Below are 17,901 nucleotides of genomic sequence, written 5' to 3'. Positions count from 1 at the left end.
TATTCTCTGATGTTTACGCACTCATTTCATTAATCTCAGGGGTGAATTGCAGTTTTATTATTATGTCCGTATTGTCTGTGCTTGTTTAGCCTGTTTATAATTAGCTGTATAAGGAAAACATTAAAACCACACACAGTCTATAAAAACTAATGCGTTCCACTTTCTCCATATCACCAATGATACAAATCTTCATCAAATAAAATTGACCAAATACTAAATATTTCGACATTGATTTTTAACACTTCAAATAATTCACAACTGATTCAATAAATACCTATTCTCGTTGCCCTTTGCGATTCTTTTAATGTATATAACATATTCAACATTCATCTGCTGCTGATACGAATAGGTTTCACTTACATACTATGACGTCATAAATTGCCTGCGCAGAACGGTGAAAGAGAATGTCTCTGAATCTTCGATGGAACAAATGATAATTTTATATCAGCAAAAATAAGTTGTCGTTTGAACCTACCATGCTTGACACAGGTGTATCCGCTAGATGCCGAAACACACACCTTGCCTATGCTGCAATTATGATCCCGACAGATACCAGAAATAGTCTGCAACAGAATTGTCAGTTTTAATACATAACACAAATACAAATACACAACCTCGACAAATTCATGAAATCGTGGAAATATTGCGAATTGTATTAGCTATTGCATGTATTGAATTCTTTTAATATTTTGTTTATATTAGTAAGGAATACGCAAGGTAAGTTATTTACCTGAGGTAACTGTGTCCGCGTCAAGACAATACCACTTGCTGCCATCCTATATACACCAGGGGCACCGACATAGACGTTTATGAGTTCGCATATCTGTTCGTGATATAATAGAGTTTTACAGAGTTTATATGTCCAGCAAATCTCCATACACTGGTAAACGGAAGTAATTCCTCCGAACTTTTCAAACGTTTTATATGCCGGCGGGAATCTTCCATCAAGGGGTACCATCGGTAGCAGTTGTTGGCTAGCAACTATCAGGAATGAAAGTGCCAAGACTACTAACAATGCATGCCAAGTTGTTTTAAATGCCTTTTCAAAATGCATGTTGACGAGGACTATCGCTCGAAGAGGACGACGTGTACATCTGTTGGATAAACGAATGTCTGGAAGGTTCGATACGCTCACTACAGTCATGAATTGTGTCGTGTTAATATTAAAAAATTTCTGAAGCAATAAAACAAAAATAAACCAATCCCATTGGTAAATGAAAAATCGATGGAAAGTTTATTAACAAAATGAAAAAAAAATTAAAAACTATTTTACACTCAAATTATAAATGTCTATCATATTTAAGATAAACGGAACTAGGAACCAGTTCCGAGTTCCGGGTTAGGAACCAGTTCCGAGTTCCGTTTAAGATAAACGGAACTAGTAATTTGTTTCCAAATTCATTAAAGAAAATATTCTACGTACTTTATCTCATTACAAGACCCCAATCTGAAAAGAAATGACATGTCAGTGAGTGTAAGGACACTTATCAGCCAGGTATAAATTTTACGGGACTTGGTCTTTGCTCCCAGTTCCGTTTAAAATAAATGAAACTAGAAACCAGTTCCGAGTTCCTTTTAAGTAAAACGGAACTCGGAACCCAGTTCCGTTTCACCAATTCCGAGTTCCGTTTAAGGTAATGTAGGTATGTAGAAGATTTACGGGTTTTGGTCCCAGTTCCGAGTTCCGTTTAAGAAAAACTAAAATACTTTGCATTAGCTGGATTGGTTTTGGTCCCAGTTCCGAGTTCCGTTTAAGATAAACGGAACTAAGAACCAGTTTTACGGGACTTGGTCCTAGTTTTCAGTTCCGTGTAAGAAAACCGAAAATTGGAGCTCCGTTTAAGAAAACATTCTATTTACTATATCTCAATATGAGACCCGAATCAGAAGGAAAAAAACTACATGTGTCTGAAAAGAAATGATATGTCAATGAGTGTAAGGACAATTATCAGTCAGGTATAAACTTTACGGGACTTAGTCTTTGCTCTCAGTTCCGTTTAAGATAAATGAAACTAGAAACTATTTCCGAGTTCCGTTTAAGATAAACGGAACTCGGAACAAGAGAAACGGAACTAGGAATAAGTTTCTAAATTCCTTAAAGAAAATATTCTATGTACTTTACCTCAATATAAGACCCGAATCTGAAAAGAAATAATATGTCAATGAGTGTAAGGACACTTATCAGTCAGGTATAAACTTTACGGGACTTGGTCTTTGCTCCCAGTTCCGTTGAAGATAAATGGAACTAGAAACCATTTCCGAGTTCCTTTTAAGTAAAACGGAACCAGTTCCGAGTTCCGTTTAGGTTATGTAGGTATGTAGAAGATTTACGGGTTTTGGTCCCAGTTCAGAGTTCCGTTGAAGAAAAACTTAAATACTGTGTATTTGCTTTATTGGTTTGGTCCCAGTCCGAGTTCCATTTAAAATATCCTATCTATGAACCAGTTCCGAGGTCCGTTTACGAATTGTATGTAGTTTCCCTGTTCCGTTTAAGCTTCAAGGGATTAGGATAAAGTTCCCAGTTCTGTTTAAAAAAATGTTGTGTTGTACGTCACCCTAATATGAACCCCTAGTCTGGATACGAATAAGTTTCGTTTAAGAAAATATTGTTTGTAGTTCCGAGTTCCGTTTTAACTGTATTAAAATAGCATCCAATTCCAGTTCCGTTCAAGTTATACGGAACAAGGAACCAGTTTGAGTCGTTGAAGGGACCGGAGTATCAGAGACAATTACCTACATCAGACACATTAAATGACAACTTCCTAATGCTATGCATAAGAATATGCTTCAAGACAAATATATTTGATTGAATTTGAAACAGAGCCCTGTTACACAACGGATCTGATAAAATGTCTCTAACTTTAAAAAGGCAATGCTTAGCAATTCTCCTTAAAACCGATTCAATTCAACAGCAATGCTTCAAAACTTAGGTATTAATTCAAATTCAATTTGCCTCCTGAAGATTGAGGAAATCTTAAGATCAATTTTGAAACTGTACATATGGCTGTTAAGTCTACCACTGGGTCGGATTCTTAATTTGACTAAATGGACCAGTTCAATGCTCATTTCAAATGCAAAATGATAAAGTTGTAAAACATGGTAACAACATTTTACTTTTCTATTCTAAAAACAAAGATAATGTCTTGTCATTAGTCGAGGCCTTTCAACAGTTATAAGAAAATGCTGATCAAACTATCAGGAGTTGGGTGCTTCGATCACAAAAACAATATTTACATCATTAATCAATATATTGATATAATTTAATCGCAATACTATAAGTGATACATTTAATTAGAATTCATGAATTTTGGGCATTTAGTGATATTACTAATTCGAATGTGTGATATCAATAATTCCTCTGTAACATGTTTGATGTTGATCCTCGCGTTAATTAATGTTATTATCAAAGTCCCTCGGACTAATATGGTGGTCGCGGGATAATACCGGGACGATCTAGAAATTTACATGTTCAAATTGTTATTATCTCTAAGTATTCGCATTTAGGATATTATTTGATTCATTGAATAAGCGATATGAATGAATCGAATTAATGTTGTCGATCATTAGTTCGAATTTATGATATAAATAATTGAACAAGGTATATTTGGAACGGGAGTCGTTAAGGAAAGTACACAAAACGCCAGACAGAAATGTTGCGGTTAAGGTCACAGTCTTTTAATACAACTCGCACGAAATGCCATCTTAATTGGACCGTGTTAAAATGTTGACCAATCAGATCGCACGGCGGACATGTCGGGTTGGAAGACGTGCAGTAAAAGTTTTTCGTTTGCGTTCCCTCAAAATTCTTGCATACCAACTTTTCGACCACTCAGATGCCAAGGCGGCCATATTGGTAGGAGGATCGGAAAAAAACGAATGCAAAAAGGCACATCTACATTTGCCAAATAATATTCCTTCAAAGTTTCATCGGGATTCAGCTGACGGATTTCAAGAAATGTATCGGGACAAGATTCAGGCGAAAAAAAAAGGAAAATAATAATAAAAGTAACATATAACGGGACCATTTGACCTACCGAATTAAAATGCAAGCCTATGCGTCCACTCCTCATATAGTATCTGTAAGACTAAAGATGGACAGAATTGGTCGGTAAGAAAGTAAGTTAACGTGGAAAAAAACAGGTCAAGTAACCTTTGACCTGTGGACCTCAAATCAAGCATGTACATCCCCCTCCTCTCACGGAACCTTTGTACCAAATATGTCTTCTGTTTTTGTTTTTTGTTTTTCTTTTCTGTTGTTGTGGAATGTATGTGATGATTTGTGTGAGGGTATGGAGAATGTGTGTAGGTTGATGATTACTGTCATAATGTAAATGCGTGGATGATGATGATTTTCTTATTTTACTAATGGATAATGATATTATCATAATGAATATAAATGAGGGTAATGATGATGATGATTTAGGATGATGTTGATGATATCATATCAATTATATATGATTATGTTGCAATGTTGCATGATGATGATGATGATGATGATGATGATGATGATGATAGTGATTTTGGTCACTATTTGTGAGATAATTAGTGTATGTAACTGAATATTGTATAGCATGAAAATTATGAAAATGGGGATATATCGAGTGATGATGATGATGATGATGATGATGATGATGATGATGGCCTTCCCCGCGTATTTCTATGTTTCCAGGTGCCAATGAAAGAACTGTTCAATATTATTCAAATCTTCAGTAATACCAATGAAAGTTTTTTTCCCAGTCGTCATATAGACATTTCACCTCAACAGTAGAAGCCATATTGAAAAACAAAATGGTGTATGAAATATGCTTTGTTTGCGTACTTTAACTTCACACATGTACATAGATACATCAACTACAAATAAAAACTCATATCTCCCTCCATGGACTCACATTTCACGATATCTAGAAAGCTGCTTTTACAAGCTACTTGTAATTTACGAAAGGATAAAAATAAAGAAATGTACCATGAACGAAAACTGCGTTGTAACATTCTCTCTTGAAGGTTACAACACAACAATTTCTCGTAATTTTACAACAGTCGTGTTGTTATCCTTTTCCCCAGAAGTTACAACGCATGCAATATTTTCTTAAACAGAACTGGGAGCTGGTTCCTAGTTCCGTTTATCTTAAACGGAACTCGGAACAGGGACCAAAACCCGTAAATCTTTTACATAGTAGTTCCGTTTGGGACCAAAACCCGTGAAGCTTATACAGAGTAGTTCTGTTTTTCTTAAACGGAACTCGGAACTGGTTCCTAGTTCTGTTTACCATAAACGGAACTCGGAACTGGGACCAAAACCCGTAAAGCTTATAAATAGTAATTCTGTTTTTCTAAAACGGAACTCGGAACTGGTTCCTTGTTCCGGTTACCTTAAACGGAACTCGGAACCGGGACCAAATCCAGTAAATCTTCTACATACTTATATTACCTTTAACGGAACTCGGAACTTCCGAGTTCCGTTTTACTTAAACGGAACTCGTAACTGGGACCAAAACCTGTAAAGCCAATACATTGCAGTTCCATTTTTAGTAAACGGAACACGGAACTGGTTCCTAGTTCGTTTACCTTATACGGAACTCGGAACTGGGACCAAAACCCGTAAAGCTTATACATAGTAATTCTGTTTTTTTTAAACGGAACTCGGAACTGGGACCAAAACCCGTAAAGCTAATACATTGCAGTTACATTTTTCTTAAACGGAACTCGGAACTGGTTCCTACTTATCTTAAACGGAACTCGGAACTGGTTCCTAGTTCCGTTTTACTCGGAAAAAGTTTCTAGTTTCATTTATTTTAAACGGAACTGGGAGCAAAGACCAAGTCCCGCAAAGTTTATACCTGACTGATAAGTGTCCTTACACTCATTGAAATAGCATTTCTTTTCAGATTCGGGTCTTATATTGAGATAAAGTACGTAGAATATTTTCTTTAATGAATTTGGAAACTTATTCCTAGTTTCGTTTTTCTTAAACGGAACTCGGAACTGGTTCCTAGTTCGGTTTATCTTAAACGGAACTCGGAACTGGGACCAAAACCAATCCAACTAATACATAGTATTTCTATTTTCTTTAACGGAAGTCGGAACTGGGACCAAAACCCGTAAAGCTAATATATTGAAGTTCCGTTTTTCTTAAGCGGAACTTGGAACTGGTTCTTAGTTCCGTTTTTCTCAAACGGAACTCGGAACTCAGAACCAACTTCAGGCACAAAAGGGGTCTTGTTACGAAATAGTTTAAAGTGTAAGTCCACTCCATTGACGAGGTACTTCGTACAGGGGTCCCTCCATGTCAAATACTCGACTTGACTGTGTAAAGTCGTATCTATATATCAAACCGATGTTTGACCCTGTAGCAGCGTCGGGGTCGTCCATGTCGTAACCATTCTGGTTGTACAGTTAGGACTGGAGCTGGGATTGTGTCACGTCCTCTCCACTGGAAAACAGGACTTTGAGATATGCTTTCTATGGGTAATTACTGGGGTTGAGGGACACCGTTCATGTAGGTGTCTATCTGTGACCACATATTACCACGGTAAGTTGATGATGCCTGTCTTCTCCTGGGATGCGAGTGTAGTGCCGTCGGCCTTTGATATTCTCCCTTTGTCGTCTCGATCTCCGCAAGTCCATGTATTCACTTCCCAGACCGGGTACAGATATTTCGATCGGTGCATCTTCAATACTGAACGACGATACGGGTCTACATTCAGAAAAGTATATTTTTTCTACGGCAGCTTGGTTAGGAACCGCGAAAAGAGACAGCTCGACAGGTTGTGCTATGTCTTCAAAGTTTGTCGCTCAAAAAGCCATGGTTTTTTTTAGTTGTAATTTGTTAAAATGGTTCGTCCTTCCTGAATGGCTTTACTTTCCCCCGAAAGTTTCTTCCTTTTTCCCGATGACCGTTGTTTGGACGTTGTCTCTCCCTTGCATGTTCTCTTCGAACTGTCAGATTTGTCTGTTTTGTTCTGTTTTATACCCACTGGAACAGGAGAGTTGTCTTCTTTGACTGCTTCTGTTAACTGCGATTTCGCTCTCTCCTCTGCAGCGGCGGTGGGCGTGACCTGTCTTCCAATTACTTTGACATGGTCACACCATATTTCATCTACTTTGAGCAAAATAAAGCAAAGATTGAGCATTTTTCGTCGTATAAGTCCATATCTACCATATCTACCATATCCCATGTTTTGAATACTGTAGAACTGTTGGTCAGGGTGTTTAAATGGGTAAGCTCCTGCAGATTCAGAAACAGGCAGCCAGAATGTTTCTTATTGTCCATTAATTACGCCTTCCGAAGACATGTTTGAATCATTACGGTGGGTGCCTATAGATAAATATTTTAAATTTAGAAGGTTATGGATGATTCTTAAATGTCTCAATGAAAAAGTCTCTGACTACTTAACCAGTAATGTATCTTTGATAGAAGCAGTCACAATAAAACTAGAAGATATGCATGTGATAATTTTTTTTGGTGCCAAAACACAAAACTGTTTTTTACTCAAACCGTTTTTTTTTTATATCTAATATGAAAGACTGGAATGTTTTCCCTCGTGGAAACCAACTGTTTTACCAATTTTTAAAGAAAACTACTCAAACATTTACTTGAATTTTAAACAATCTCCCAGATACTGTTATTTTCACCATCTATTGTAACAGTAACTGTCTCTTTCAAAGAGTTAACAATGTATGTATTGTGTATCTATATGGAATATCTATGTTATTATTTTACCTCATACGTTGTTTTAACTAACCCATTGATGTATAAGTATGTTTTACTAATAATGTGTTAAAACGTATTTATTATTATTTATTAATACAAATATATTGACTTTATTAACGAAAATAAAAATATCTGAGTCTGGTTGATGAAATATCATTTTTTTACTCTATTTTAACTGCATCACAATGAATTTGGAATTTGGTGATCCATGAAGCGTCTGACATTCACCGAGATGTCCTAGTTCAGCTGGATCGAACAAGCCGTTCCAATAAATAGAACGCGACATTCCACCGGAATGAAATTCTTCTTCGAGAACGCCTTATTTGAGGGTTCCAGTTTTAATCCAATATGGCCGTCAGTGAAAGGCAATCATCTTAGATTTTGACAAAAATCAAATATAATTTTTAAGATTTACATGTTCAGGAACGTAATGAAGAACAAACTTTTCCAACAAGAATCAAAAGGAACGTTCCGCCCAAATAATTCATATTTCACATGTAAATGTATGACAGGATGCTTATTATGAAGGCTTTGTGTACCTTTACTATGTTATTATTAATATTCATCATATACACGATAAAATATGCATTTACATACTAGTCATGCTGTGTACTTTTTTATTACTCCATACACATACGATGGCCAACAGCGGACTGACAAAACGTTGCTTGACTAACGAATTTTTGTACAAAGATATGTTACAACATTAAGTACAAACATCTATTAGTGATAGCGCTTTCTGTACATATTACAAGAATAATAGGTACAAAAATGTTGTTACTAATGACATTTTAAACTTAATCATTTTAACACAATTGATATTTTGTACCAATTATTTTAGTTGTAATTTGTTAAAAAAACGCTGTCACTAACAGCTGTTTTTACTTAATGTTGTAGCACATTTTGATACAAAACGTCGTTAGTCAAGCAAATTTGACCGTCCGCTATCGGTCATCGTATACACAAGGCCTCTATACAAATATGATTTGAGTAAAACAGGTGACAACCTCTCAAGCGAATTGTTTACATTCTACGTTCTCCTTTTTACAAAATATTGTTTAATTCGTAACAGGATCATGAAACTACATGCCCACGAACGCTCTCCGTATTTAGGTCATGTTTAACATAATTTTCCCTGGACATGTAAGCATAAAAGATGGTTGTCCCCCATTTGCTAAACACATGAATTCATAATTGTTGATCATGCTTACGAATAATCATTGTTAATGGCTTCTCGGTTTCTAAGACAATTTAAGGGAACGATTTCATCAGCAGTTTTCACAGGTACAACTGACCATTTCAGTGACTTATCAATATTCAATCTATTTCACAAAATGTAATACAAGAAATACAAATTGCATAATGATGATTGCGAGGTAACTGAAGATGCTATTTACAAGTGAAGGTCTTCATATATGCTTTGTGACAGATTTACTGTTTAATAATAATATCTTTATTATTTACTTTTTTCCGAATGCATATTCTCGTAACTTTTGTAAAGATGAATTTGTACCTTCCAAAATAACATTAAGTGAAAGATCTGGAGAATATTTGCAAGCTTCCGGTTTCCGTCCATACACCTCTGCCAGCTCCCGGAAGTAGAATGGAGCATTCCCACAACAAAGCCCAATGTAATTCACTCCAATCGCATTTGCTTCCTCTGCAAATTCCCGGATGTCATCCCTGCTACTCATTACACAGGCCAGATTTTTTGGATATAAACTCTTTCCTATCAAATAGAAAAATAAAACTTAATTTGGGATATAATGTTATCATAAAGAATAATATAGATACCGCATCGTAATAAATAAGATAAAAGCGAAAACGTACGACTGAATATATTACTCACTCAATGCAACAATGATATATGAAATCACATTTTATTTCATTGTTATTTATTATAATAATATTCGTATATAAGTATCACTATTTGTGATTATGACGTGATATTTTTTTATGATTATATTTGACGCTGTTTCTATTTTAGTTTGATAGCAAACGCTGATTTTTGATATTATAATGTACGGTATTTGCAACAAATTATCTTGCAAGTCACGTTTAGATTCATATGAAAACACACACACGCATTTGATGCTCTTTTAAAATGAATCAATATCCAACCTTTATCCATTCTAGTAAATACAGGAGAACGTATTATAACTTTTTTTATAGAAAAACATTTGTTTATGCCCATTTTGATGTTACCCATTTCCCTTCGGATTTTTCTTTTTCCCCTAAAGTATCATTCAGAACCCTAGAATAATATTTAACTGATGCTCCTTCAATTAAATAAATAACATTCCAAACTAAAACAACAAAAATGGAACTTATTTCTGCCATTATAACTTAGTTGCCAATTTGTATTTAACAAAGACCCACCGGAGACCGGATCCTTCAGCGAGGACCATGATCGGCAATCCTCTCTCGTCCTGTAGGTGACTGGAAGAGCGGCTATTGGACCCTGTTTAAACAACATATCTTTCATAATAATCAATGCAATTCAAGCTTTAGAACAGTTAAATTAAGGTACGGTAGTATACGATAGTCTGCATGTCAATATCACCTTTAAAACAAGTAATGAAAATTGGTTAAAAGTTGAATAATTCATTTGATATGCTAAAAGTTCACATGTGATCATGTAACAACACACCTTGCATGCCTTTCTGATCTCCCTAAGGGCCGGAAGCATGGTACTGGGGCCACGCCCACAGTTAAGGCCAACTACGGCTGCTCCTGCCTCCTCAAGTTTGCGACATGCCTCCGCTATGGGAACGCCATCCGTCGTCTCGTCCGGAATTAAGCACGTGAGAGTAACCACAGCTGGCATCCCTGAAATAATTCAGATAAGAACAGAACAAGAAATTATCAGTCCAAGACGAAGAAAGAAATGCAAGACGTCAAATTAATTTGTGATTATATTTAAAGTCTATTATCATTTCAAATACATTTCAAGGCAAACCCGATCACTGAACTGTTTCCCGACGTGACAGATTCAATACCATAACTTTGGGGTGGTAAATAATTAAACATCTGTCCGTCATTCAATTTGCTACTCGCATATCAATTTATTCTCGATGATCACTTATCAATACATAATAAATATAATCAGATGATTATATAGATGACAGATTTTCAGTTATATAATACACTGTATAATATACATGCCATCACTTATACCTTTGCCATACTGCTGTATTGCCTCCAGTGCCAGTTTGGCTTCCCCGTAAGAATGTATCGTCTCCGCAATCATATAGTCTGCCCCCTCTGTAACGGCCCATTCCACCTGCTCCTGTAGTAATATAACACAAGTGGGTATAAACATGCTAAAGTTGAACAATGTTAAGTCGATAGAGAAATAAAATAATAAAGAAAAAGTAAAGAAATGCATGGAAAGCCCTGAAACAGTACAAGGAGAATAAGACCTGGTATTCTGGAAGGATATGCGTCGTTTGCTTCTGATTAGTCAGCAAATCTAGGTCAAATCAGGGTTAAGTCACATCATCATTATCAGTTCTAGGTTGGTGACATCGGAACCGCTAGGCATATCACCAATGTAAGGACATAGATGACCTATCTCGCAAGGAAAAATGATGTTTCCAAATGAGATTTTGCTGGTCAGCACTAATCGGCAAGCCAAACGCTTACATGAGGGTTAAGCTATACTTGCCCACGCAATTAGTCGATGTTTGATTATTTTATTCACATACTGCACTAAAAAAGTAAAATTCTCTGATATTGTCATCGTGCTGTCATGAAAATGTGCGTATTAGTTGATGAGGTTATCGATTTCCGACATGGTTACCCAACTTATAGTGATGGGGTTACTCTATTGTGAGTGGCGTCATAACGTATGTCGACTGCCATTCCCTACCCGTGTGAGATCGCTTACCCCATACCTAGCAATCATGGGCTCAACTTGTGAAGAATGTGAGCTAATGATTTTTAAGGTAACAGAAATTGCTTATCTGAAAAGGACATGTTGTTAATGATTAAAAGAATACACAGTAAATAGTAAACATGTAAATGTTACACAGATTTTGACGATAGATAGATTTTGATTACCTTGAATATCGACCTGACTTTGCCGTGTGTATCGGGATTATCGACGTCATAAATAGTCGTACAGCAGAGTCCACCAGCCATCAGGGTTCCAGTTTCATTCGCCAAGTCTCGTGCTATTTTGAGAGCAGTCCTATTGAGATTTTCCAGGTCATTTTCACGACCGACGGCCTTAAGTTTCTCCCTATGTCCAAAATACTGCAAAACGTGTATAACGATATCATATTTAAGACAGGCTTTCGTTGGTATTCTCATAGTTTAAAGTATACTAGATGTTTCTATTAGGTAGGATTAAAAGGTTAAAGCAACGAATATTACGACTATATGGTGGTATTTTTATTAATTGAAAACAGCAATCCTGCCAGCTCCTATAGATACCTTTCAAGATGACAAGAAACTAGCTTATATCATTGCCTATTTGTATTGGTACATTGAATCCTTATACTACCTAAATCCCAGTATCAATCCCTTGTATTCATAATGTATCCGCATTACCATTAATGCTTCTACCACGTCAGTTCCGGCGTGGATGAATTCTCTGTGCAGGCCCTTGACTATTTCAGGATGTTCTAAAACAACTTCCGGCACAAATCCCCCTGCCTGCAAGTATCCTCTTCTCTCAATTTCCATAACATATCCTTCTGCTATAAGGACATATCCACCATTCTGTAGACGCTCCAACAAACCTTGATAGCAATGGACATGTAAAATCAGTGGATGGTATATCATTTCAATGTTAAGTATATTACTTAGTTATTTTGATTTGGCCATTTGTAAAAGGAAATATCTTTTGAAAACACGCAAATAAATGTTCCCCAATCGAGTTCGATATTTGCTGTCATAACAATTGACAACTTAAACAATGGAAAACATTTTAAAAATAAAAAAAAAATTCCAGGAGTTGTTCAAATAGATTAATTGCCATTACTCAAGGTTACACGTCATTTCAATAACACCTAATTCAAGTCAGCTATTAGCATTATTCGTTTATTATTACATTTTTTTAGACAGTAGACATTATTAAATGGAAAAAATATTGACATAAGTTCTGAAAAAATAACAGAATAGAAAATAGATATACATAGTGATCCTCCCCGAATGGAAGTAGTATATTGGTGAGATCCTTTATGTGGTGTATTAGATCGGCTCGATATCGATGTCATTACAATTTCAATTTTGTATCAGATGCTGATTGGTCTACATCCCATCACGTGTTTCACCATTTAACAGTGATTTGCACTCGGTGACAGCAATAAACCAACAAATGGCATGGTTGAGCGATTGGTCTGTTACGTCGCATCATTTCAGTCCATCAGATTTATCGAACACGTGTACGCCAATTTGCGCGAGAGTACAATACAGTGTTTTATCATGCGATACTTATGACGCTTTGGTGAATAATATGGAATAAGACGCTGTTTGAATGGCATGAGATCATACCCTGAGTATTATGTGCTCTGGATCTCATACCGAAATGTAATTAAACTGTTGTTGGTTTCGATCAATATCAATAGAAGAATAATGATTGTACATCACGTATTATTGTTTGGTAAATGACAATATAAATTAGATTATTATTTTTCTTGTTTTTCGTGCCCAATTATTGGATAGAACTGTGTCGCGTAGAAAAGTTAAAGGTATATTGACTTGATAGAAGCAAAAAACGTTGGTAAAAAGAATATTGCACGGTTGTGAATAGACCTAGGGGAATCCCCGCAGTATATCAGATTGGAGCTTGAATGGTGCATCAAGTCCAATCAAGCGCTCTGAAGACCTAGTTACGAAGCGACGCTCTTTTGGCAAAATGAAAGAAGCAGATGTAAGGATAAAGGGCCGAAAGCATCACGATTCCCCTCGCTCAGTGGAGAGGATATTAAATCTATATTGTATAACTCGGATTCAGCCAATACAAAAGGACCACAATGACAGCGGTGAAATTACTAGGGGAGTATCTGACGTTGAACAATCGTTCAAACGAATTTGATGACACACCATGTGTGAACAGTTCAATCATTCAATGTTTACAATTCTGACTTAAAGTTTAAAAAAAATGTCTCGATTTACCATGTTTACATTACAGAGACAAGAAAATATATTTAGTTTTTGTTTCAATTTTTAAAATTTTCAATCAAGAAAAATGAAAAAACAAACAAAAAATAAATAAAAAAATACATTTAAAAATAAAAAAACAAAAATAAGAACAAAATTTAAAAATTAATGATAATGATAATTTAAAATGAGATAAATGATAAAGCAATTGTAGCGTTTTGATTTTGGTCGACACATATTGATATCGACTTAAAAAAAATTCCTGAGGTCGATATAATCATGTATCGACCTTATCAACATGCTATAATTGTATAATAAATGATAATATTGCTCATGTTAATTGGATACAAAACATTAATATGTGTCCTTACCTTTGGAACCCATGTGCATATTGTGCTGCTGGTTGTCCTTGAAGTGGCTGAAGACTGTGACAGGTCAATATGATATATGGTGTAGAATAAATAAGTGAATGAACCCTACCTATCATGATTTTGAATGATCTGGAAGCTGGCTTTGTTGATGATTTACATGTCATAACCCAATGCAAAAATATGCATATTTATGTAAGTACACGCATGGAATGTGTATATTGCAAAACAGCAATTTAGTTATTGCGTTTTAATTCAAACTGCTGTCGTTATCAGCATTAAAAGGTCATTCAACTTATGCTGTGCGCTGGCTGGTTGATGGGAGAGTGGCTTGTTGAAACTTGATCTCGACTGCCATATTCAGATTTAAATATCAACAAGGTTTGCATGTGTCATCTATTGAATTTATTTGCAATATAAATTACATATACATCTACGTGTAGTTTGTTCTACCAGTTAGTGTTTGATCACATGGTTACCTATTTGTCGGTCAGACACTACAAGCGTAATTTTCACTTTGGCTGTTTTTATGTAAAGTCTCGTGAAAGGAAAAACTTAAGTGGGTTATACTGGTATGATATTATCCTACACCTCAGGCGATGACAACCAGACAAATAACCAGGCATAAATGAATAACACCTTTATATACTGTTATATACTGTATTCTTAAGGACGAAATATAAGACTGACAAATAAAGTGATTCTAGGGTCACCATACAGCTCTTCCTTCCTTCTAAGACTCGTCAGTGATGCTAGGGACACTATCCAGTTGTTCCATCCTTCTAGGAGTCATCTGTAATGCTAGAGATACCATACAACTCTTCCGTCCTTTTATGACTCGTTAGTGATGCATAAGACATCATTCAGCTGTCCCGTCCCTTCTAGGACTCGTCATCGGTGTTAGGGACATCATACAGCTGTCCCGCCTATTCAGGAGTGATCCGTGATGTTAGGGACACCATACAGCTGTTCCGTCCTTCAAGGACTCGTCAGTGGTGCCAGGGGTCAAACGAAACAGACAGGATGTCATTTAAAAAATTACAAGTCTGAATAAATATCACCTACAGAAGTACATTGACCCGGTATTAAAGTTATTGCATTATTAACTTAACATTCAATCATTAGAAGAATAACTTGAATCTGAAATTATCTACTATTCGTTGGAAGCAATATTGCACTAGTTGTCTTTTTTGCTTTGAATAAAAAGTCTGAAGAGCTCCCATGATTGAGTGGAAGTGCTAATTTGTGTCTGTGTCCGTTTTTACTATTTCCAATATATCATCATCGGATATCCACAGTTGATTGCATTACAACACGTGGGTAGAGACGATGATATATAATATTGTCTCCTAAAATTCGGACTAACTCATTGTCATTGTCTTGATCGGTAAGGTAATATAGTCAGGTTCGAATAGGACATTAAATAACGATAACGTCAAATGGTTGTCTGCAGAGATAAACATACCATCCGAGAGGAGGCGAAGGTCGCCTGTCTTATACATAATTATATTTGAAAGCCTCATTGATAATAATAACCTACCGATATCCAGCGTGCAAAATCCCATTTCTTCGGAAATGCTCAGGATAAATGAAAGTTGCAGGCGTTTTTTCATTGTCAATTATATAGATGAATCTAGAAAAACATACGATGCTTTTGTGAAGAAATGGCATAGCTCCTATGAGTTTGAATTGCACTTGATTTATTCATGGTTGCCTTTAATGTTCCATACTATCAATCAAGAAAACATGACAAGTAAATATATGCAACCACCAACATACATAATCAAATAAATTTTCGACCAGTAACAGTGTTACATTATTAATACTTTTATGCGGGCATCGACCTTCCTGTTTTAGCTCTTCTGTGTGTTAATAAACCAAGTCAAACTATTTTTGTACATCAGATTATAATGAAGTCGAAATGATAACGATCAGCTATAGACTTCAAGCATTAGTGCACATGTATACACACCGGTTATTGGTCCGAAAATGGTGACAGTGCATTCATCAACACGACACTATGGCAAGACAAGTTGTCATTATTCACGGAGCAACGTTGATCCAGGATTTTACCAAAAATCACATAAGATATCTTATATACTTACATAAGATATCTTATCAATTTTATAGGATACCTTATATAATATACAAGATATCACATAAAAGATATAAGATATCTTTACATCTTATATAATTTGATTGTAAGATATCTTATAAAGGACGAGATTTGAATTTTAGATAATGAACTCTCCTCCACTCGATGAAGTAGCCGAGATGAAGTCGAAACTACATACAATGTTTGAAACATATTTATAATTGCCATATATTCATGTTTGCTCGAACACATCTGCCGATCGTGGTCGCGACAGAGGGTTACCTTACGGAGGGAGCAGTCATTCTCTAACGTTCAGGTTTTGCCGGTCCCACGAGAGACTCGTTCTTTACAAGATAGATCTTATAAACTTTCAATAAGATATCTGATAAACATATAAGATATATCATAAACACATAAGATATCTTATCTAATATGTCAGATATCTTATATAATTTGTCGTTTAAAATCGACGGAATTTATAATATATGGACAACAATATATGGACCATCAGATCGGTGAAGTGGTTATAGTACTCATTCGTGTTATGACAATATTGTGGTATTAAATTATGCGTTCTACTTTGTATTATCTGGATATCTATTTAAGATGGACATATTGTATTATATTGATATATCCTGGTTTCGAGTGTAAAATAATTTAACTAGCATTTCCAAGCATCAATTGATGCTTTATTTACTGTTGTAATTGAAGTAAAATTAAAAAAAAAAAATCTGCAGCGAATACGTTAAATTGAGTAAGGAAATGTATAGGTTTCCTTTCAGATCAATGAGTACAGCATAGAAATTTAAAATGGCTAAAATGAAGATGTAAGATGTTTTGCTTTTTGAGGGAGCTAATTTGAAAAAAGGATAAAAACTCCTCATTAGCTTAACGAATCATTAATGTAGATTTCAATCATAATCTTAGATAATTGCTGGCATAGTTAAAATGTTTTAGTGTAACTCATTTACATATCATTATTATTATTTTCTGTTAGATATAAAATGTATATTTTTATCGGAGAATTATGGAAAGTCTATCGATGTACTAATGGTAGCAGAATATTCATCAAAAAGGGTAGGTTTTTTGTGAATGTCTGTTTTCATCCTTCATTTTGTTATATCATCGGGATGAAGAATGGAAAAATTCTTTGACTTTTTTGACGTGAAGCTGAGTACCATTTACCGGGTTTTCCCAGTTGGGCTGGATTGAACAAGCCGTTTCAATAAATAGAACGCGACATTCCACCGGCATGAACCTTTCTTCAAGACCGACTTATTTGAGGTTCCAGATTTTATCCAATATGGCCGCCAGTGAAAGGCTGTAGTTTAAGATGTTGACCAAAATCTGTTTCATAATTAAGATTTACATGTTCGGGAACGTAACAACAGGAATAACTAGAACGTTACGTCTAAAGAATGCACTTAACGTGTACTTGTATGTAAATGTGACATGCATGACAGGATGCTTATTATGAAGGCTTTGTGGGCCTCTATTATGTTAATATGAATATTCATTATATACAGTATAAGATATGCACATGCATACTAGTCATACTGTATAGCTCTTAATTGATCCAAACACAAACCCTCAGTACAAATATAATATTTTAGATAAAA

The 17,901-nt window shown here is 35.5% G+C and overlaps 1 protein-coding gene across 1 annotated transcript; it reads right to left on the bottom strand.

Moving 5' to 3' along the window:
• Window positions 1-9,171: 9,171 nt before the first annotated feature.
• On the bottom strand, window positions 9,172-15,752 carry LOC117326857 (betaine--homocysteine S-methyltransferase 1-like). The gene is made up of 8 exons (XM_033883641.1): window positions 15,728-15,752; window positions 14,191-14,244; window positions 12,266-12,456; window positions 11,774-11,968; window positions 10,889-11,000; window positions 10,362-10,540; window positions 10,091-10,172; window positions 9,172-9,440 (listed from the first exon to the last, which is right to left on the bottom strand). Exons 1-8 carry the CDS (start codon window positions 15,750-15,752, stop codon window positions 9,172-9,174), a joined length of 1,107 nt encoding a protein of 368 aa, XP_033739532.1.
• Between the last annotated feature and the right edge of the window lie 2,149 nt (window positions 15,753-17,901).

Source organism: Pecten maximus, chromosome 5, assembly GCF_902652985.1.
Source record: "Pecten maximus chromosome 5, xPecMax1.1, whole genome shotgun sequence".
NCBI lineage: Eukaryota > Metazoa > Mollusca > Bivalvia > Pectinida > Pectinidae > Pecten > Pecten maximus.
The sequence above is the reverse complement of the archived record's forward strand: the minus strand, read 5'-3'. Positions and strand labels throughout refer to the sequence as shown.